This window comes from Pleurodeles waltl, chromosome 4_2 (assembly GCF_031143425.1).
Source record: "Pleurodeles waltl isolate 20211129_DDA chromosome 4_2, aPleWal1.hap1.20221129, whole genome shotgun sequence".
NCBI classification, from domain to species: Eukaryota; Metazoa; Chordata; class Amphibia; order Caudata; family Salamandridae; genus Pleurodeles; species Pleurodeles waltl.
In genome coordinates, this window is record NC_090443.1 from 862451506 (window position 1) to 862473209 (window position 21704).

General features: G+C 46.9%; 1 protein-coding gene across 2 annotated transcripts in view; it reads left to right on the forward strand.

Annotated features, from left to right (window-relative positions):
- USP24 (ubiquitin specific peptidase 24) overlaps nucleotides 1–21704 on the forward strand; it is a 1409949-nt gene that overhangs the window by 901377 nt on the left and 486868 nt on the right. For both annotated transcript variants that reach the window (XM_069232604.1, XM_069232603.1), the window contains exon 47: nucleotides 4097–4216. In XM_069232604.1, the coding sequence (XP_069088705.1) occupies nucleotides 4097–4216 (120 nt within the window). The remainder of the gene's footprint in view (nucleotides 1–4096; nucleotides 4217–21704) is intronic.

Genomic DNA, 21704 nt, shown 5'->3' on the forward strand with positions numbered 1-21704 from the left:
GTCCCTGACCTTTGAATCTGTATTTCCACATCCAGCCACCTGGAGGGCCTTAATTTCTCCCTGGAGAGATTAAAGGGATTGAAGCTGAGAAATCAGCTGTTGGCTAATTCCAGGATAGCTAAGCTAGGCAGCATTGTTTTGAAGACGACAACCAACATTTGCTTAACATGCTTTAAGAAGATGTCAAATTGACTTAAAGGCCTAGGAAGTTGGTTCATGGCAGAGACTCTGTGGAAAGACATTCTGTGCTTCTGAAAGAAGATTTGCAAAACTAATACCATATTAGGTTCTATTGAATTGAATGCAGTTTTAACCACTGCATCCCCTCGAGCCCCACTCCCTTACGAGACTGCATAGAGGTCTATAGCACACAGATATCTAAAGCCAACAACCCATAACTTACCTCTGACCCATAAAGCTATGAATTCACAGTGGCTTTTAAGGGTAGACGGATTTCTTATGGACCTAAACGTGTGCAGTGTCTAGAGCTTTCAGTGAGATTGTCCTTGTATGTAAACCTTAAGTTCTAATGCAACATGATCTTGTCTGCTCAGGTTTAGGACTTGTCTGGCTGTAGTGTTCTGGATTTGTTTTAGATCTCCAGCTGTTTATCGACAGCAGTGTAGAGCCCCATGTTGTAATCAAGACTAGATATCACTAGAGTCTGTTGGGTGAGGAAGGCCTATGTAAAGAAAGATACATCATAATATTTGCATGATGTAAGATTAGTATGTTGTCTTTTTTTTTTTTTATTTGTGAAGGAAGGGAGAGTTTGCTGTCCGATATCGCACTTAGGTATTTGATCCTCATTGACAAGGTTGATGGTTGTCCCATTTCCAGAGAATAAGAAGTTAAGATTTTGCCACAGATGAGTATTCAAATTTGGGTGAATTAAGTTTAAGAAGTTTCTTTAGGATCTGCTGTTCTACTACCAAACGGCATGCTCCAACTATGAAAGTATTGACATCTGATGGTCTTTCCAGCTGTTATTTCATTTGTGTGTCATCAGCAAAGTTGTGCATAAGCTTGAAGGACTTTGCAAGGTCAGGAAGAAGCTATTCGTACATATTGAACTAGTGAGAGGGCAACTATTAAGTTCTTAGATATCCCTTCCTCACAAGGGAAAGGATCAACGCTGAAAGGAGTTGGTGAGAAATTTTGGGTTCTGTCATTAAGGTTAGAATTTATCCTGTTGAGAGTTGTGCACCGCTTCCGTATGTTGTGTAGTTTTTGGGCTAGGAGTTGTTGGTTGGTTTGTTATGTCAATTGCTGCTTACAGGTCAGGTAGCAATTAGTGATCGCAATGTACAGAGTTGAAATCATTCCTAATAGTGATTAGTGCTGCTGCAGGTCTGACTCCTGTCTGACAGTAGTTTGTTTCGTTCAGTGAAGTTAGAGATCTGGGAGGAAACTGTCCCATTGATGAGTACCAATATCTAGTCCAATTTGTTATTTCTCTGTAGTTTGCTATGCCAGCCTGGGCATGTTCTTACAACTTTCAGATTGGTGTATATATTATTGTTTTAGGTCATTTGGGAACTCTCCAGCTGATAGAGATAGGTTAATGTTCCCTCTTACCAGTATGATAATATATTATTATAAAATGATGGCTATGAAAATGTTTAGGGATCACAGGCCTACTGAATGCTACAAAACCTGCAATTAATTTCGCAAATAGGTCTAAGGTGCACTGTTTGAATTGTGTGGTGGAGGTGGCACACTTTACTTTAGTAGGGTTGGCAACACCAGGCTGCTCAATGTTTGTTTTTAGAGGAAGTGGAATTCAGTACTGCTTTTGAAGCTAATGTTTATAGTTCAGGTTCAACTAATTTTTCTATTGTCTTTCAAGTCATTGTCTTTTAGTTTTTTGAAGTTTTACCTTCATGATAGACCAACCCACCTGTGTGACTGAAACAGTGATGTTTTGGTGGAACAACCGGGTTACATACCCCTACTAACCACTTCCAAACCAATTTTATGACCATTATTGGGTCCAGTGTGAGGAATCCACTAAACTTTGCTAGTAAGAAGCAAAGATCTAAGTTATTCTAGGGTCTGTAGATAGTTGGATTGTCGAGGTGAGGTTTAGATGGATATGATTGGTGTGGGGATTTTTCCTCGTATTGGGATTGTTTTCTTTGATAGAGACCAGTCCTTTTGTATGGTGTATTACTGTATGTGGTGCCCAAGTGCCCAATTGATGGAAAAATGGGCTTCAAGAGTAGTTTGACTTGAAACCAGTTTGTTGAACAAGCTGTTGAAACCTCTTCTGACAGAGATTTAGGTTGACCATTTTAGTGTCCAATAAAGCTAGTGTCTACAGAGGAGGCCCGCAGGTAGGAAAAAAAGAAGCTGATTTACATTTCATGACTGTTTTTGTTAAATTGTGGATCACTGTTAGCACTCTAATTCTTCTTGATTGATTTCTAGAAAAGGCTAAATATCTATAAGAGATTGCTTCTGGTAGTATTTGGTTCAACATCATTTACTAGCAAGGTTTCTATGATGCTGGGAATGCACAAAGTGAGATTTGTTGGTAGTTTGCAGGGATGAATTCACTTTCTGCTTAGTGATTTGAACTTGATTAGTATCTAGGATAGACGGTTGCTATAAAGTCTGGGAAGGGTTGGGTTCTGTAATGCTGAGGATTTATATTGCTGTACAGGCAGAAGACTGACATTAGAAGTTTCTTAGGTCAGTTCTGACTATGAGGTCTGCTGACCCACTCTGTTGCTTCTTTCTGCTGGTGAAATGGTATTATTCCTCTCGTTTGACATCTTACTTAATCAACTGTAGGTATGTGTTTTGTTAATTTCTCTGGTAGATATTGCAGCTATGTTAAGGTGTTTCATTTTCTTTTTCGATGGGTAGAGCAAGGTGGAGATCTGGTCTAGTTGCCATCCCATTAAATGAATTGACACACTTTTTATGGGTTTCCATCACTTCCTTTGACATTATCTGCAAGCAATCTGCAGAATTAATAACTTTTGTAAAATGTAATTTGATGATTTTGGCTGCCTACACAGTATGCACTTTAATTCTGATTTTAGAATTGATTTAAAACAAATCCATGCAATGTAATACAGATGTAAAACAATATTTAAAACCTGATATGAATTATCCTACAGTATTACCTTTATCCATATTACCAGGTGAATATGACTCAATTCAGTCTGTATTTAAACACTTATAATATATTATTGCAAATGCACAGCATCATAAATCTTCAATGTTCATTGGTTTCCAATCGGTGTATACTTACTACCATAGTCAGTAAGTAACCTCAGACAGGTCAGAGGAAGAGTCAGATGTTATTTAAAGCTTGTTGCATATGCTTATGCTCATTCAGGTGGCCTATTGGAAATCTGGGAATCTGTAGCTTGGATTCATAGTCTTTATCTATAATTAACTTTTCTCTCCTTGGCTCTTTTGGTGAGGTGGTTCGGCGATTGGTTGCTTTCAGCAGTAGTCATTTAATTAAGTAATGGCTGAGCATTTTCATTATCTAAAAATTAGAGATTTAAATTAATGCCTCTTCACCTACAACAAGATTTATCAAATAAAATAAATTGGTTTAAATGTGTCAGAATGAATATTCTCTTTGAGTTTTGTTACAAAAGCTTGACATCATGTCGACTACAACTCCTCAGAAAAATTATTATAAAAGGTCTCCGCACTTTTTATTTGAATAGAAGCAATCGATCACAAAGATATCGTGAGACTTCATTTTTGGTGATATGTTATTTGGATGTCAGTCAAAGTCTGCTGCTATCTCTAAATGTCTACTTAGAACAATCTAATTATTCTGTGAATTTATGAATTTCTCAATCCCTCACAACTTGGCGGCTGTCATACTTATCATATTCCATACTACTGATTCTCATTCTGGGACCAAATTGCTTAGCTCCTTAATAAGGTATTCCATCACCAAACCGTTCTTCCTTATTGCATTTTGAACAGTCAACCTGCAGGTTCTGTGGCTAGAGAAATTACTAATTTATTTATAATAAATGACTGCTTATGTTATCTTTTTGCTGCCCTATTCTGTTCTGTTTCTTCTTTCTCTTTCGTAACAATGTTTGCTTTTTTTCTCAAGAGAACTACAATCAAGCGGACTTGCATTAAATCTTTACCCAGTGTTCTAGTGATCCATTTAATGAGGTTCGGGTTCGATTGGGAGAGCGGTCGATCGATTAAGTATGATGAGCAAATAAGGGTAATGAAATTACATTTTGGTCATTGAAGTACTGAGATAACTGAATTTTGTTTTCGTTTCCAATACACTCGTTTCAACATGCCCCTTAATCATGTACACATTGAAGGAGAATGAGATATAATGTAGATGAAAATCAGATAACATTGTCATCATAGTCAAATAGGGCAGTTACAGAAGCAACGCCATTAGTTGCAAATTTGGTAAAAGCTTTAGAATATTCAGCTATGGATGTGCTTTAAAATCTGACGTAACATTTGGAAGTCTAAATACTTCACTGGACTAAACAAAATAGTACTTTCTATCTGCATTTAAAGTACAATTATCATTGGCAATGCCAGTAGGTCTAGCATTTTGGATCTATTAGCTGTACCAATGCCTCTTGTGATAAAAAAACAAAAGGTTTTTTTCAGATGCTGTGTAGCATTGGCAAACAAATGTGGAATAAAAAAAAGATATGTTGACGCGGGTGGCTTCTGCTATTTAATACATGTACATGCTTGTTTTTAATATTTCCAGATACGAGGATGGGAATGCTTAAGAAAATGGATTTAAATGAAATGTAACAATTTTTGTAAGACCTTCATGAAGGTCTACTGCACTATAGTAGATCATATTTTCATTCACAGGCACTGTATCGCCACCCCTTTCCACCATTCATCAATTGTTTACCGTACATTGACTGAGTTCTCTTCTGGGCTCTTGCTCTGGTTGACAAGAAAATGATACATTTCTGATAGGTAATAATGTTTAGAGATTGCTCATCTTGGAAATTTCTCTTGATCTCATGGCTAGATCTGGTAAGATCTGACATCAATACCTCTTGGGTTCTATCAGTTGGTGTTAAGTCTGTCCTGCTGTCTTCAGCCTTGGAAGTAACAATGTGGCTCCACATAGCTGCCAAAAATGCTAGTTTCTTTTTTTTCTCCACCCTACAGACTTAAGGATTTAGATCTTTCCACTATTTTTAAAGGTTTTTCTAATTGCAAGTTTCTGGGATTTTTAACATCTGCAATAACTTGATATCTGATAGGTCTCTCCAAGCTAAAGGCGGGGTGTACTCTACCACAGGTGAGGGCATAGATGCATGAGCACTATGCCCCTACAGTGTCTAAGTCAATTTTTAGACATTGTAAGTGCAGGGCAGCCATACTGAGTATATGGTCTGGGAGTTTGTCATTACAAACTCCACAGCACCATAATGGCTACACAGAATACTGGGAAGTTTGGTATCAAACATCTCAGCACAATAAACCCATACTGATGCCAGTGTGGGATTTATTGAGAAATACACACAGGGCATCTTATGGATGCCCCCTGTATGTTAGCTCAACTGCTAGTGCAAGGCTGACCTGTCTGTGCCAGCCTGCCACTTCCAGACGAGTTTCTGGCCACATGGGGTGAGTGCCTTTGTGCACTCTGTGGTCAGAAACAAAGCCTGTCCTGGGTGGAGGTGCTTCTCACCTCCCCCTGCAGGAACTATAACACCTGGGGGTAAGCCTCAAAGGCTCAAGCTTGGTGTTATAATGCCCCAGGACACTCCATCTAGTGGAGATGCCTGCCCCCTGGACGAGCCCCCACTTTTGGCGGCAATTCCGGAGGGATAATGAGAAAAACAAGGAGTGGTCACCCAATTAGCCAGGTCCACCCCTAAGGTGACCAGAGCTGAAGTGACCCCTCCATGAGAAATCGTCCATCTTGCTTTGGAGGATTAGGACCAATAGGGATAGGGATGTGCTCCCCTCCCCAGAAGGAGTGGGCACAAGGAGGCTGTAGCACCCCTCAGGGACAGTAGCCATTGGCTACTGCCCTCTAATCCTAACACACCCCTAAATTTAGTATTTAGGGGCGACCCTGAACCCAGCTCTGCAGATTACTGATGACCTCACAAGAAGGACTGCTGAGCTGAAAACCCCTCAGAGAAGAAAAGGAGACGACAACGGACTTGGCCCCAGCCCTACCGGCCTGTCTCCTGCTTCAAAGACCCTGCAACAGAGAAGCAATGCGTTCTGCAGGACCAGAGACCCCTGAAAATCCTCCAAGGGACTGCCTGCATCACCGAGGACCAAGAACTCCTGTGGGCAGCAGCTCTGCCCAACAAGAAGAAAAGATATCCATCTTTAAAGAGACTCCCACCTCACTCCAGAAGCATGAGTCCCTAACACTCTGCACCCGACGCCCCCGGCTCGTGTCTAGAGAAAAAAACTATCCAGAGAGGACCCCCAGGCGACTCCAATGGCCAGTCCAACCTGGGCTGACCTCCCTGCACCCCCATGGCGACGCCTGCAGAGGGAATTCCGAGGACCCCCATGACCGCGACTGCCCGGGACAAAGATATCTGACGCCTGGAAGGAGCACTGCACCCGCAGCCCCCAGGCCCATGAAAAACCGACCACCGGTGCAGCAACGACCAGCAGGCGGCCCTTACCCAGTCGGCCCGAGAGACCCCCCTGTGCCCTGCCTGCAGCTCCTAAGTGACCCCTGGGTTCCTCCATGGAGTTCTATTGAGAACCCGATGCCCTGATGGCACACTGTACCCTCCACCCCGTACCGCTGAGGGTGTGGTTTATGTACCTACTTGGGGCCTGTCCAGAACGCCTCCAGACACCCCTAACCCCCCCCCTTCCAGTCTGCCCTCCGACAACTCGGGTACTTACCAGCAGACTGAAACCGGAGTACCACTATCTTCATAGGTGCCCACGTTAGTTTGGCTCCTGTTTGGCCTCTGCACCTAACCGGCCCTGTGTTGCTGGTGCCAGGGTGACTACCTATACCCTGGAGATTGAACCTGTAAGTGTGGTACTTACCTCTGAAACTGTACTGTACTTACCTCCCCAGGAACTGTTGAAAATTGCAGTGTCCACTTTTAAAATAGCTTTTTGCCATTTTAATGAAAACCGTGTACAATATTGAATCTATTAAAGTCCCAACTATTACTATGCAAAGTACCATCCATTTAATATACTTACCTTCTAAATGAATCGTGTGGTTCTAAAAATAAATTAAGAAAATATTTTTCTATATAAAAATCTATTGGCCTGGAGTTAAGTCATTGAGTGTGAGTTTTCACTTATTGTTTGTGTGTGTACAACAAATGCTTAACACTACCCTCTGATAAGCCTAACTGCTCGACCACACTACCACAAATAGAGCATTAGTATTATCTGTTATTGCTTCAGTCAAGCTTCTTGGGGAACCCCTGGACTCTCTGCACACTATATATCATTTTGATATAGTATATACAGAGCCAGCTTCCTACAGCTTTTGTGTGTAATACTTAACTCCCTGTGCAAATTAACACCCCCAACAGTACTTACCTTAATCTGAAGATTTATGGTGTCTAAAATAATATAAAAAGTATTGTATTTTTCTACAATTGGTCTCAAGTTTCTTCTTGAGTGGGTGTCTCATTTATTGACTCTGTGGAGTTAACAAATGCTTAGCACAACTCTTTGATAAACCTAAACTCCTCGCCCACACTGCCACAAAAGAGATATTTTAGGGTTATTACTTTAACCTCTATCTACCTCTCCTTAAACCTCTATCAGTAAGGGTTGTCAGTACAATCTGCATAAGTGTGCCTCTTCATCGGTACGCGCCATAGATAGCCAGCTTCCTACAACTGTCTCTTGAACGGCCTCCCGTTATGCTACCATTACACCTTTTCTGGTCTCATCTGGATTTTTGTTTTATTAATGGGATATTTAGCATGACACCAAACCAGAAGCTGCAATTCATAGATGTGTTTTTCAATATGCTAAAGCAACAGAATCTTCACCAGCAGAGATGGTGAAGTACATATGTTCCTTTCTAGTCTTCATAAAGAATAGGTGCAGTACGCAGATCAGTTTTATGAGTTCTAGGCCTAATGACTGCACGCGTCTGCCTGTTTCCTCAGGCTCTGCTGAGATTGATGTCACTACAGTGGAATTTGTGTCCAGCTGAAAAACATATTAAAAGGCATATTTGTCATGGTAGTGATTCATTCTGCCATTTTAATTATATTCTAATAGGAGCGACATTCATGCTTTCTTTGCACCAGAAGGCTTTTATGATGGATGCATCTATCCTGAGGTAGGCAGAACAGCTAAAGCAGGGTTCCATCAGCACTCTATAGACTCCTCAGGATAGAACACCTTGAAGTTGATCAAAGACAAAGTTGTGACTAGACTTCCGTTCCCTTCTCCCCGTGATGCTCATGCTCAACTATTGATATAAAATTTCTGATTGAGACTTCTAACTATAGATTCCTCACTTTGTGAATATTCCCCAGGTGTTAGACTGGGATCCAGAAAGTTTTCACCAGTACCTCTGTGCACAAGTAGATGGCATCGTGCTGCTCTGCACTGATGCCGTTCTCCTCTGGAACTTACTTGACGTCTGTATCGGTGCATTTTCAGTGCGCTTATGTCTGTAGCAACCTTTTGTCTCGCTGAGGCACTTTTACCTCCAAATTTTTATAGTATGCAAGGGTAATGTGTCCTCCCTAAATGACTGTTTTTAAACCTTGTTAGGGCTGTCGCAAGTATCTGTGACAGATCATCATCAGGTTTGCCTGTGGTGCCTGGGATCAAATCACGAGTGCAAGGCCTGCAGTGACTGCACGTTTATGAACCAGAAGACCATACAGGACTGCTTGGCGACACCAAAACTCCTCATCAGGACCGGTCCAAGTCCAAGGGTGGGTCTCGGGCCTGTTCTCAGCCCAGGAGTCAATCCCAAGGCTAATTGTCATTGCGCTCCAGATCTTTCTGTAAGTTGAAGAAAAAGCACAATAAATCCAAGCAGGACTCTGCCCCATCCCACTACTCACATTCTTCTGGGTTGCGGACCGCAGGAAGGCGAAAGGCGATCAATCTGGAGCAACTCCGGCAGGCGACTGTTGAACCCATCACTGGACTTCCCATGGTTTCAAACACCGACTCTGCCTCTGGATTCATGCCAGTTCCCAGAGCGCTGGGGCCGCAGGACAAAGAGACCATTGGGGTTTCCAACTGTGAGTCTGCGCCGCTCCAACCTCGACCAAGACCACAATTGGTTTCCCCTGATCCACAGCCTTCTCCATTTGACCTGCTTGGCGGCCCGCCTCTGCAAGGTAGATCTCATATGCTACCTGTATTGTGTAGGAAGAATTTGAATAATGATTGTTGTGCAAGAGATCAAACTGGCCAACCCTACCATGAATAGCTGTAGTTTGATATTATACGAGATACCAGTGGTCTTGACACCTCTCCTAATTCTGACCTGTCTCACCCAAGTTTCTGTCGCTGAAGAAAGTGCTTTTTTTGATTGGTTATGCAGAGGGGAGCCGATATTCTTGACCTTCACCTCCCCCCACCTTAGAAGTCCAAACCAATGTCCTGATAGTAGTACTCCAATGGGGCAAAACCACTACTGAGCCCGTTTTAATGAGGCACTCACTGATGCCCTCCTAGGGCTTGATTCAAACCTTGCTCTCACACCCCTCTATCCCACCAGAGTCTATTGCCAAATTGGCAGGTGCCATCAACCTACTCTTCGCAACTCCACCTGTTTGTCCTAGCACCCCTCTAATGGGAGCTTGTGTTGTAAAGGTCCCAATGCCAGACTCCGTTTTGAGCATATTAAGTTAGCCTGTTGCCTTTGGTCCACAAATCACGTGATTATCTTTGCAGAACTTGTGAAAGTGTTCAAATCACATAATAACTTTGTAAACCCCTAATGTGACATGCGTCTAGTACAAGGTACCTGAAATCTACATTTTAGGGTCTGACAGTGACTGTGCAAAATAAACATGTAGTCTGAATCAACATATTTTTATTATACTGGTTCATATCAGTTATGTTTTGGAGTAATTTGAAAGTCTCTAATGTAGGGTAAAAGTCACATAAAAACCCCATGAAGGTGACCACTGAATCAGAGAGGTGTTTGTCCCAGGTTATCGCAAGAGGTCCTGCGAGACTGCCATACTGCTGCAGCATCCATTTCTATGCTCAGAGTAGATACGGAGCTAATACAGAGATGAGATGAGCTGAGCCCCTTGATGTGCCTTCCTTTCCAGGAACATTTTCTCCCAGCTGATGTCTAGTAACCACATCTTCTCTGAACAGGTGTCAATGATCTGAGTCCCTAGAAGATGTAGGGGCAAGTTAATTACTCCATACTCTTAGTGAAGCTCATAGGCATCATCCTTAAAGTGTTAGGCTGCCAGGAACATTCCACCCATGTTAGAAATGTTCAAACACGTCTTGCTGTTAGGGTATGGCAGTCGTGCTATTCTGATCATATTCTGTGTTATTGTTACTCATGTACTAAGCAACAGGCTAAAACTGCTTTCTTAGTGCAGTACTTGTGTGTGATATTCTAAAGCATGAAATTGGGCTTGAAATACCACTATATCCTTGATCCTTTAGGGGACTGTTAATGGCCTAGAAAGCACAGACACCACACCAGCAAGTATGTTAAGTGTGGTTGTGTGGGGCTACAACAACCTGGACTTTCACACTCCAGCGCTGGTGTGCTGAACTATGTACAGACACGCATTGGCAGGAAAACCAAACCTTGTAGAACTAAGCCAAAGCCCTACCAGTTGCCGAACCCTAATACTTTTCAGAGTAAGGGAGTCCAAGAGAGTGGGAGACCTTTTGGGAAGAAACTAGTTAGCATCAGGTCAGTCAGTGCCAGTTGCCTGCTGGGCCGCTATTTTTACACTGTTTGAGATTCAATTGCTCAAGTTTTCCCAAGTGTCCAGGAAGACATTAGTTCTAACTCAAGCCGTACAGGTTGGCTGGAACAGTGCCAGATTCTTAATTTGTTGTGGCCTGGATTCCATCTGGCTTGCCACTGGTACTAATGCCGCTGTTCGTCTCCACGCCTGGCTGCGGTTGACAGGATTTTTAAAGGATGTCCAGTTGTCCCTTAGAGACAGGCCCTTAGATAAAACTGTCCTTTTTAGTGTCAAGGCAGATTCAGCTATGGAGTGGTTCAGAGAGCAGGGCCACAGCATGCCTCCTAGGCTTAACTGTTCCACCTTGCTAGATGCATCAGCCCTACCATTCCTTTTGCAGTGTCAGTAGAGGCACCCCCACACATCAGCAAGGTGTCCAGGAGGTTCGAGACTGTGATGCTCCCTGTCACGATGGTGAGGGACAGCACTCCAGTCAGTCTACTGCAAGGAGAGTCACAGAAATTCACACTATGATTCTGATCTTTCAGCTTATATCCTAAATGTGTGAGGTTCTCTCTGAGGCTGCAGGGACAGATGGCTTCTTGCATCCTGTTGGTACTTCACACGAGGTGGAATATGTGTGGAGCTACAACAACCTAGACTTTCACACTCCAGCATTGCTTCCTCCTGGGACCTGCAATGGGATCTGAATTTTCAGTGGGTCCAACCTTTTTTTTTTTTTTAAATATATTTTTATTAACATTTGGTTGCCTAATAAAACCTTGTTACAGTTGCAGAATCACTTAGTGTGCATTACTTTTGTACACAACAATTTTAACATCACCCCTGTATCTGTTGTTTGATTGTACTATCTCATAGTCCGTTAGCTTAAGTGTTTTATTCCTTTTAATCAAGCGTTACATTGGTAGTTCAACTTTCTATGGGGTGTTCTATAAGCTGGGTGTTATGATTCTGTGTAATTCTAGGAGTCATGCAACCCGGTTGGTGTCTACTCAACAGTTATTAACTCAAACTAAAAACTAGATGGTACTGTGGGGGGTGGTGGTTGTTGATATAGGGGTTGGCTGTGTTTTTTCCCCTTCTCTCTTCAGGGATTTATATGGTATTAGTACTCCTAGCCTTGGCCTGGTTTCGTAGGGGTGGGGTTCTCTTATGTCTGATTTGTCTATAACTCAATGTCTGAACTCTGTTCATTGGTGGCTGGTCCCTTATTCTGTTCCCGTCTCCCTCTTGCCCTATCTGCACTTTGGTGCGTGTGGTAACGTCCGTTTATTCTCATTATTTACCCAGTTTCCCCTTCTGTCGCTGTGTCTACGTCAGCATCCGCGTCTGTAGCCCTTACTATGTTGTTCCATTTTGTCACCGCTATTTCCCATCCCTGTGCAACAGGGTGGCGTCGTAGACGCCACCCCTCCTCGCTCTTAAGGACCTGGAGTTCAGCCCTAGCCCACACTGCAACATCCTGTCTCCATCTGACCGGGGGGGGGGGGGGCAAAGCTGCGCTTTCCAGTTCTTCACGATTTGTCTCCTGTACAAGGCCAAGGCCAGGTTCAAGAATCGGATCTCGGCCCTTCCCTGTGGCAATTCATCCCCATAGCCCAGCAAGCACACGTTGGGGGTCTGGCTCAAGTTCACACTTAGCAGTCTGGACAGGTCAGAGATCACTTCGCCCCATCTCTGCTGAATCTCAGGGCAGGACCATACCATGTGGTCAAAGTTTGCGTCTGTGTTTTTACATCTGGGACACTTCCTAGGGTCTCCCCCATAAATTACTGTTAATCGGTGTGCGGTGAGGTACGTTCTATGTAAGTAGTTGTATTGCATATACCGCAACCTTGTGCTGCGGGCAACATTCCGGGGATAAGCCAGAGCCCCATTCCACTCCGCATCTGTCGGTTCCCTGCCAACTGTCCTCCCCCATCTCTCTCTCAGTGGTCCCAGGGAGTCTAGTGCATCCTCAATTTGAGCGCGGTATAATTTAGTGATCAAATGGGTCTCTTCGCCCGATGTCAATAGGAGATGTAATATTCTATGGGTGGGGGGCTCTACATTGACAGTGGTCCAGTGCGTTTTCAGCGTGTGTATTAATTTATGGTGTAGGAGGAACTGCCCCGGGGGGATACCATCCATTACATGGTTAGCAAAGGATCTCAGTATTCCCTCATGGAACAGGTCTCCAACTGTTTCTATTCCAGCTCTCCTCCAGGAATCAATACCCGGGTCCCTCAAATTCCTCCCTTCGGTTTCAGTCACAAGAGCCGCCAGGGGCAAGGCTGGGGAGTACGGGGGACCCACTCCTACCCTTTTTGTGCATCTTTTCCAACATGCCAGTGCCACTCTTGTCATCTGGCTGTGCGTGTGAGGGGTAAGTTTCCTACATGTCAACCGCGCGGCGAACCGGTTAATGTCCTCAGCCGCTGGTTCGATGAATCTCTCTAATTGGCCCCTGCCTATAAGCCACCTGGCTACCCGCTGCAGCTGTGAGGCTAAGTAATAGGCTTCGAAATCAGGGGCTCCCAATCCTCCTTGATGGGCTGGTCTGCGTAATATCGAGAGCGATGTGCGTCTCCGGCCATCATCCCATATAAGCTCCCTGAGTAGGACATCAAGCTCCCGGAACCATGCTGTCGGGATCAGAAGGGGTAAGTTGGTGAACTAATATAGGAGGCGGGGTAGCATGATCATTTTAGATAATGCTATTCTGGCCATTATCGTTAGTTTTAGTGATCGCCAGAACCCAACTGAGGACTTCAGTGATCGTAGCGCCTTACCCAGGTTACCCTCGCGCAGATCTGTCTTGTCATGAAACACCTGTATTCCCAAGTATTTGAATGTTCGTGGGGCCCAAATCAGGTCCTGGGGGCAAGCTGTCGGCCGTTCGCCACACGGGGACAGGGGGAACACATATGTTTTGCCACGGTTAAGGCGTAATCCAGAGATGTTCCCATAATGTTCCAGCACTCCCAGGGCCCATGGGAGGTCTCCCTCTCCGTCCAGGAGATATACAAGTATATCATCCGCATATAGCGAGATGATATGTTCTTGGTGTCCCCATTCCACTCCTCTACCCGCGCCATCCCGTCGCATCTGGGACGCCAGCGGCTCGATGGCCAGTGCAAACAACAGCGGGGACAATGGCAAGCCCTGTCTGTTCCTCTATAAATTGGGTAAGTGTCAGATACTGTCTTGCCTGTTCTTACTCTCGCTAGCGGAGACGTGTATAATAGGTCAACCCATCTAACCCAATCTTCACCCATTCCCATACGGAGCATCACTGCTCTTAGGTAGTCCCATCTGATAGAGTCAAACGCTTTCTCAAAATCTACTGCTAGCAACACCCCCGTTGCGGGACTCACGTTACTAGGCATATTCAGGATCGCAAATAGGCGCCTCAGATTCAGAGAGATGTTGCGGTTCGGGACGAAACCATTCTGATCTTCATGTACAAGAGTTGGTACATGGTCAAGCAGCCGGTTAGCCAGGATCTTACTTAGTATTTTGAAATCACTATTTAGCATTGACAGGGGGCGGAAGTCAGTCCCTGATGGTTGTTTTGTTTTAGTCTTAGGGAGCGGAATCACTAGCGCCTCTCTCATGGTGCCTGGCATTATTCCGATTCGTAGCGCTTCTGAGTATAACTCTACCAGCTGGGGAGCTAGTTGTTTCTCAAATTTCTTGTAGAAATCCATGGGGAGGCCATCTGTCCCAGGGGTCTTCCCAGGGGCCAGTTGCGCTATGGCTTCTTTAACCTCCAACAGTGTTACTGGGCCTCCCAAGCAAGCCCTATCTTCAGCCGTCAGGCTTGGCACGGGTATCCTCCGGCTTCGCATAGAGATAGGTGTAGTATTCTTTGAAGGCGTTATTCACTGTACATGGTCCACTTCTGCCTATCCCTTCCTTATCTAGTACATTCGTTATGGGCTCTGCCTCTCCCCCGGTCTTACCAACCATGCTAGCATTTTCCCAGACCTACCCTCTTCTGACTGTAAGGAGGCGAAATATTTTTGTGTATGGTGGCATCTGAGTTGTTCTTCGGTCTGTGAGTGTTCCTTTCTTGCCTGATTGTACTCTTCATTCCCTGTTGTGTCCGCCCCCTGTCTCAGTTCCTTCTCATGTATTATCTTCTCTAGTCTGGTCAGTTCTGTTTCGAGTGTTCGCCGAATTCCGACCGATTGTCCCATACAAAAACCCCTTGTTACCACCTTAAGGGCTTCCCATTCGGTTGCTCTAGTGGCGGTGGATCCGTTGTTAGTTTGAATGTGGTCAGTCAGGTGCGGCCTCAGGGTGTCTCTATATGCTGGGTCTTCAAGCGCCGACGGAGTTAGTCTCCAGGTCGGTATGGGGGGGCCTAACCTCTGTCGCTCTCCATGTTACTAGCAGGGAATTATGGTCGGATAATGTGCGACCTAAATATTCTGAGTGGGTCATCCCCCGCATAAGGTCTGCTGTACATACCACCCTGTCAATTCTGGTATGGAGTCGGTGGAGACCCGAGTAGAATGAGTAGTCCCTGTCGTGCAGATGGTGCTCCCGCCAGACATCCAATAGTCCCCATAAATTCAACCATTCACTGAGCTTCCCGGCTATCTTACTTGTCATTGCACCCTGCAGCGGAGGGGTAGATCTATCCAGGTCTACATCTAATATACTATTGAAGTCCCCTCCGATCAGGAGCTCTCCTCTCCTTTGACGGGTGAGGTGGCTCAAGAGTTTTGTTAGGAAGGGGATCTGGTCCTGGTTAGGGGCATACATGCAGCATAGAACTATCGGTTTACCGTGCAATCTCCCCTCCAGAATCACAAACCTCCCCTCCCGGTCTATGTTGGAGGCTTCAACCTCTAGCGGGACCCCTGCTCGGACCCAGATCATTACTCCTCTCGCAAATGCTGAGTACTCTGTTGCGTACACCCGCCCCCTCCATCTCCGTCTTAGTCTCTCGGGTTCCCCTACTGCCAGGTGGGTGTCCTGCAACATTGACACCTGTATATTCCTCCTTTTTAAGTAAGCCAGTATTTTGTGTCGTTTATTCGGTGACCCCATCCCCCTAACGTTCCACGTTAAGAAGTTGTATTCTGCCATTTTGGAGTTTCACTAGTTTATGCCGGTTGCACTTTACCCCTTTTACTTTCAGCTCTCCCCTGTTCAGTAATGGAGTACCACTATTTTCAAACCATTCTCCACCCCTTGCCATCTTAACTTGTAACTGTTTCTCCCAACTCCCCCTCCCCAGGGCACCTCTCAAACAGTAGGCTGCCCATAACAGACAAACCTGTGCAACAGTGCAACTTGTGTCAACTTTTGGTTGCTGTTCTCGCCAGTCTACTTGTACAGGCGAGATTTTAGTAGGGGGGTTGCAATGCACGGAGGGGCCTCTCGTACATCAGGATCAGCCGCCCCGGGATTGTCCAGAAAAGTCTTGGGGGTCAAAGTTCGTCTGCAGTCTGTGGGGTCACTATTGGTGCTTGTTCGTAGCTGTTCGAGCCCCCCGCCGACGACATCACGGTCTCGTCTGACTCTCCTCCAGAGCACTCCAGAGGGGACCCTTCTCCACTCATACGGGCCGCTGCCTCCAATGCCGCTCTTCTGCCACTCTCTTTTTGTTTTCGGGAGGGTGCCCCCCGGTGGCGACTTCGGGTACGTGGCCCCCGGGGGGTCGAAGTGATCCTCTCCCAAGTGGTCCTCCCCTCACATGCTGCTCCGTCTGTACTCCACGGGCTTCCAGTAATTCCCATGCCTCCTCAGGGGACTGAGGAAATGAAGTTTTACCGTCTAGTATTACCTTCAGTCTGGCTGGGTATAACAGTGAGTATTGAATGCCTTCATTCCTTAGGGCTCTTTTGACTGCGATATAAGATGCTCGTTTATTTTGTACTTCTACAGTAAAATCCGGAAAGAGAGTGACTTCGCCATTTGCCACCCTGAACGGGCCTTCCTCTCGTGCTCTTTGCAGTAGTATATCCCGGTCTCTGTAGTGTAGTAATCTTGCAATCACCACCCGTGGGGGCCTGCCCGGAGCCAAGGGTCTCGAGGGCACCCGGTGTGCTCTTTCCAGAGTGTAGAAGGGGGTCAGCCCATCTGGCGCTACTACAGTGCTCAGCCATTTTTCGAGGAATTTTACCATATTCGATCCCTCGGTCCCCTCCGGGAGTCCCACCACACGCACATTATTCCGACGACTTCTCCCCTCTGCGTCCTCTGCTCTTTGCTCTAGGCGTGTCATTCTGTCCCTGAGGTGCGTCATTTCAGCTTGCAGGTCTTTTTGTTTTGGTGCGATGTCAGCCAACGTGGTTTCTGTTTCTTTCACTCTGTCTGACAACTTGTGGTGGTCGGCCCTCAGGAGGCCCAGCTCAACTGCGACCTGATTTATGTCGTGTTGCAGTGTCAATTTGGTATCTTCAATTGCGCCAAGGATTTTATCTAGGGTTTCCTGCATTTGGGTCTGCGGTGGGCTCTGTGCATCTCCCCCTCCGTGACCGGGAGCCGCCGCGCCGTCCATATCTCTGGTCCTGTGGCGGTTCTTAGGGGACATTTGGCGTGTGGGTGACCGCTCTACTAAGGGACGAACCAGAGACCAGCTCAGTAGGTCCTAGTCCAAGCGCTATCCAGGGCCCCTATGGCTCCCAGGCCCGATCAGAGTCTGTGTTCTCGCTCTCCAGTTCACCAGAGGCCTAGGGACGCACCCCGTCAGCCCGATGGTGCATCACCAACCCGTTTGCAGCAATCTCTGCCCCAGGGCTTGATACGGGTCACGTAAACAAGGCTCACGTTACAGGACACTGTCCAGAGGGTCTTTTGTAAGGGTGCACAGGTCCATGCCATCTGTTTCCAATGAGTCCCCACGCAGCGCCATGCCACTATACCTTCCTCTTGGATCAGGGGCAGACCATCACAATTCAGTTCCCCGTGTTCCGTCCGCACCGGGGAGGTTCCGGGTACCCTCACCCCTGGGATGTCGTTGGGCCTGTTACGATGCCTCTCCTCTTAGGGTCCGTCATGTAGGGCCCGGCCTCCAGTCAGCCCCACCGCTCCCATGCGGTGCACCCCAGGCCCTACCGCAAGGCAGGCGGTTCCTCCTGTTCGCTTTCCGCTCCCCAGTCCATGCCCAGCGTTCTCCTCCACCAGGGGGGGGGCAAACCTGCTTCGCGTTCGCCGCGGCAGGGGCCCCAGTTCTCTTCTAGGCCCCCCACCTCGGTCCCCAAAATCGCCTCGCAGGCCAGAGCAGCACGCCCCTTCAAGTCCCGCTCACTGGGCCGTAAGGGCCACGATCCCGCCGGCCCGCCCCGCTCACCAGTGGCTCCCGCGCGGGCATCTCACTCGCCGACTGGCCCTGGAGAATGGGGGGGGGGTCAGGATGCCCCTCCGAAGCATCGCACAGCCGAAGGGGCGGGCGCGCACCAGTCCTCTCTAGGGCGCGGTCTGCGAGGACAGCGCAGTGGCAGGTCCGAAGGCCCAGGAGTCTGCCGGAGGCAGGCAATGTCCCCAGGAGCGCTCGTCTCGGGGTCAGGTGATGCCCAGCACCCTCACTTGGGTCCCCGCTCCTTTCCGGGCTTAGACTGCCCAGGGGGCGGTATAAATGAAGGATATAGTTCCGGACCCTTCTCCGGAGCAGCAGAATTAGGCGTGCGCCATTTTCAACCGCTTGGCCCTTCAGTGGGTCCAACCTTAATGGGACATCTTGAACCACATCCAGATTTCAGAGGAGACTACAAGAGATCTGCAGTGGTAGTTACAGGACTACATTTGGGTCAGAAGCAAACCGCTCTCCCAACCCCACCCAGAGGTGGCAGTGGTTACTGATGTCACTTCTGGGTTATAGCGGCCACCAGGGAGAGATGGAGATCAGAGGCCTCTGGTCTCCAGCAGATTCCAGGTTTCATGTCAGTCTTCCAGGGCAGAGGGCCATCTGCTTGCCGTTTAAAGCTTTCCTTCAGCCATTCAAGGAGAGGCTGATACAGATGCTTAAAAACCACTGCCAGTGTGAATGAGTTCAGACGTCAATGCCTAGTGTAGGAAAATGGCTCCCTGTTGCAATTACCCCCCACGTTTTGCCTGCTATTGACGCTGGCTTCACTAAGAAGTGTGCTGGGACCCTGCTAACCAGGCCCAGTGTTCTTTCACAAAAAAGTACCATTGTTTCTACAATTGACACACCCCTGGCACACAGATAAGACCCTTGTAAAAGCTACCAGTGGTACCAAGGGCCCTGTGACCAGGGAAGGTCCCTAAGGGCTGCAGCATGTGTTGTGCCACCCTAAGGGACCCCTCACCTAACACATGCACACTGCCATTGCAGATTGTGTGTGTTGGTGGGGAGAAAAAGGCAAAGTTGACAAGCTATCTCCCTCAGGATGCCATGCACACAAAATACTCCTGGTGGCATAGGTAAGTCACCCCTCTAGCAGACCTTAAAGCCCTAAGGCAGGGTGCACTATACCACAGGTGAGGGCATAGCTGCATGAGCAATATGGCCCTACATTGTAAGTACAGTATGGCCATATTAAGTATATGGTCTGGGAGTTTGTCAAAACAAACTACACAGCTCCATAATGGCTACACTGAATACTGGGAAGTTTGGTATCAGACTTCTCAGAATAATAAACCCACACTGATGCCAGTGTTGGATTTATTAACAAATGCACACAGAGGGCATCTTAGAATATGTTCCCTGTATTTTACCCCAATCCTTCAGTGCAGGACTGACTGGTCTGTGCTAGCCTGCCACTGAGACGAGTTTCTGACCCCTTGGGTGAGAGCCTTTGTGCTCTGAGGCCAGAAACAAAGCCTGCACTGGGTGGAGGTGCTTCACACCTTCCCCCTGCAGGAACTGTAACACCTAGCAGTGAGCCTCAAAGGCTCAGGCTTCGTGTTACAATGCCCCAGGGCACTCTAACTAGTGGAGATGCCTGCCCCCTGGACACAGCCCCCACTTTTGGCAACAAGTCCAGAGGAGATAATGAGAAAAAGAAGGAGTCACCTACCAGTCAGGACAGCCCCTAAGGTGCCCTGATCTGAGGTGACCCCTGCCTTTAGAAATCCTCCATCTTGGTGTTGGAGGATTCACCCAATAGGAATAGGGATGTGCCCCCCACCCCCAAGGAGGGTGTAGCCACCCTCAAGGATAGAAGCCATTGGCTACTGCCCCCGACCTAAACACCCCCCTAAATTTAGTATTTAGGGGCGACCCTGAACCTAGGAAATCAGATTCCTGCAACCTACAACAAGAAGGACTGCTGACCTGAAACCCGCAGACGACGACGGAGACAACAACTGACTTGGCCCCAGCCCTACCGGCCTGTCTCCAGACTCAAAGAAACTGCACAGCTACGCATCCAGTGGGACCAGCGACCTTTGAGGACTCAGAGGACTGCCCTACACCCAAAGGACCAAGAACCTCCCGAGAACAGCGGCACTGTTCAGAAACAGCAAAATATTTGCAACAAAGAAGCAACTTTAAATAGACTCTCACTTCCCGCCAGAAGCGGGAGTCTTCACGCTCTGCACCCGATGCCCCCGGCACAAGTCCAGGACAACAAACACCTCATAGAGCACTCCCAGGCGGCTTCAACGACATGGACACACTGAGTCGACCTCCCTGCACCCCCCACGGCGACGACCGTGACTGCCTGGTAACAAAGGAACCCGACGCCTGGACCAAGCACTGTACCCGCAGTCCTCGGGACCGAGAGGAACCACCTACCAGTGCAGGAGTGACCAGCAGGCGGCCCTCATCATAGCCCAGTCAGTGGCTGGCCCGAGAAACACCCCTGTGCCCTGCCTGCATCGCCAGAGTGACCCCTGGGTCCCTCCATTGCTTTCTATAGCAAACCAGACGCCTACTTTGCACACTGCATCCGTCTGCTGCTGTGCCGCTGAGGGTGTGTTTTGTGTGCCTGTGCCCCCCCCCCCCCCCCCCCCCCCCAGTGCTCTACAAAACCCCCCTGGTCTGCTCCCCGAGGACGCAGGTACTTACCTGCTAACAGACTGGAACCAGAGCAACCCTGTTCTTCATAGGCGCCTATGTGTTTTGGGCCCTCCTTTGACCTCTGCACCTGACCGGCCCTGTGTTGCTGGTGCGGTGGCTTTGGGGTTGCCTTGAACCCCCAACGGTGGGCTGCCAATGCCCAGGAGACTGACTGTGTAACGCTTTACTTACCTGAGAAAACTAACCAAACTTACCTCCCCCAGGAACTGTTGATTTTTGCACCGTCCACTTTTAAAATAGCTTATTGCCATTTTTACCAAAACTGTGTGTACTACAGTTTTAAATCATCATAAAGCTTTATTTCGGTAATGAAAATACCATTAAAGCTCATCATACGATACACACATTAAGAATTTAAAAGAGCAGTATTATAGAACTCTAACTAGATAATGTTCAGAAATGAGCAATTAAAATACAAGATACAAAATTCTAAAACATAATCGAAAATTATAAAAAATCACCAATATAAAAATACAGTTATATATAATCCTTCACCCTAACGTAAAATACAGAATAAAAAATACAATATGTCAACTTTAAAATTAGAATCAGATATTCCCTGTAATGCCGACACATCCAATTTTATCTACAGACTTAGACTTGCTTTGGTGTGGTGCATTACAGACTGCCCCTAACCGTTTCGCTCTATGTGCCAAATCTAGCCAGAGCACATGCCACAATACCACGGGTATTCGTTTTGCAGATCCTGAGAGCTAAGAGCCGATTGTTAATGCCCATGGATCTGCAAAGAGGTATAATCCATCAAGTCCGTTGTTTGGCATATGCGGGACAATGGAATAACACATGAGCGATACTTTCAGATGACTCACAGCCCATTGGGC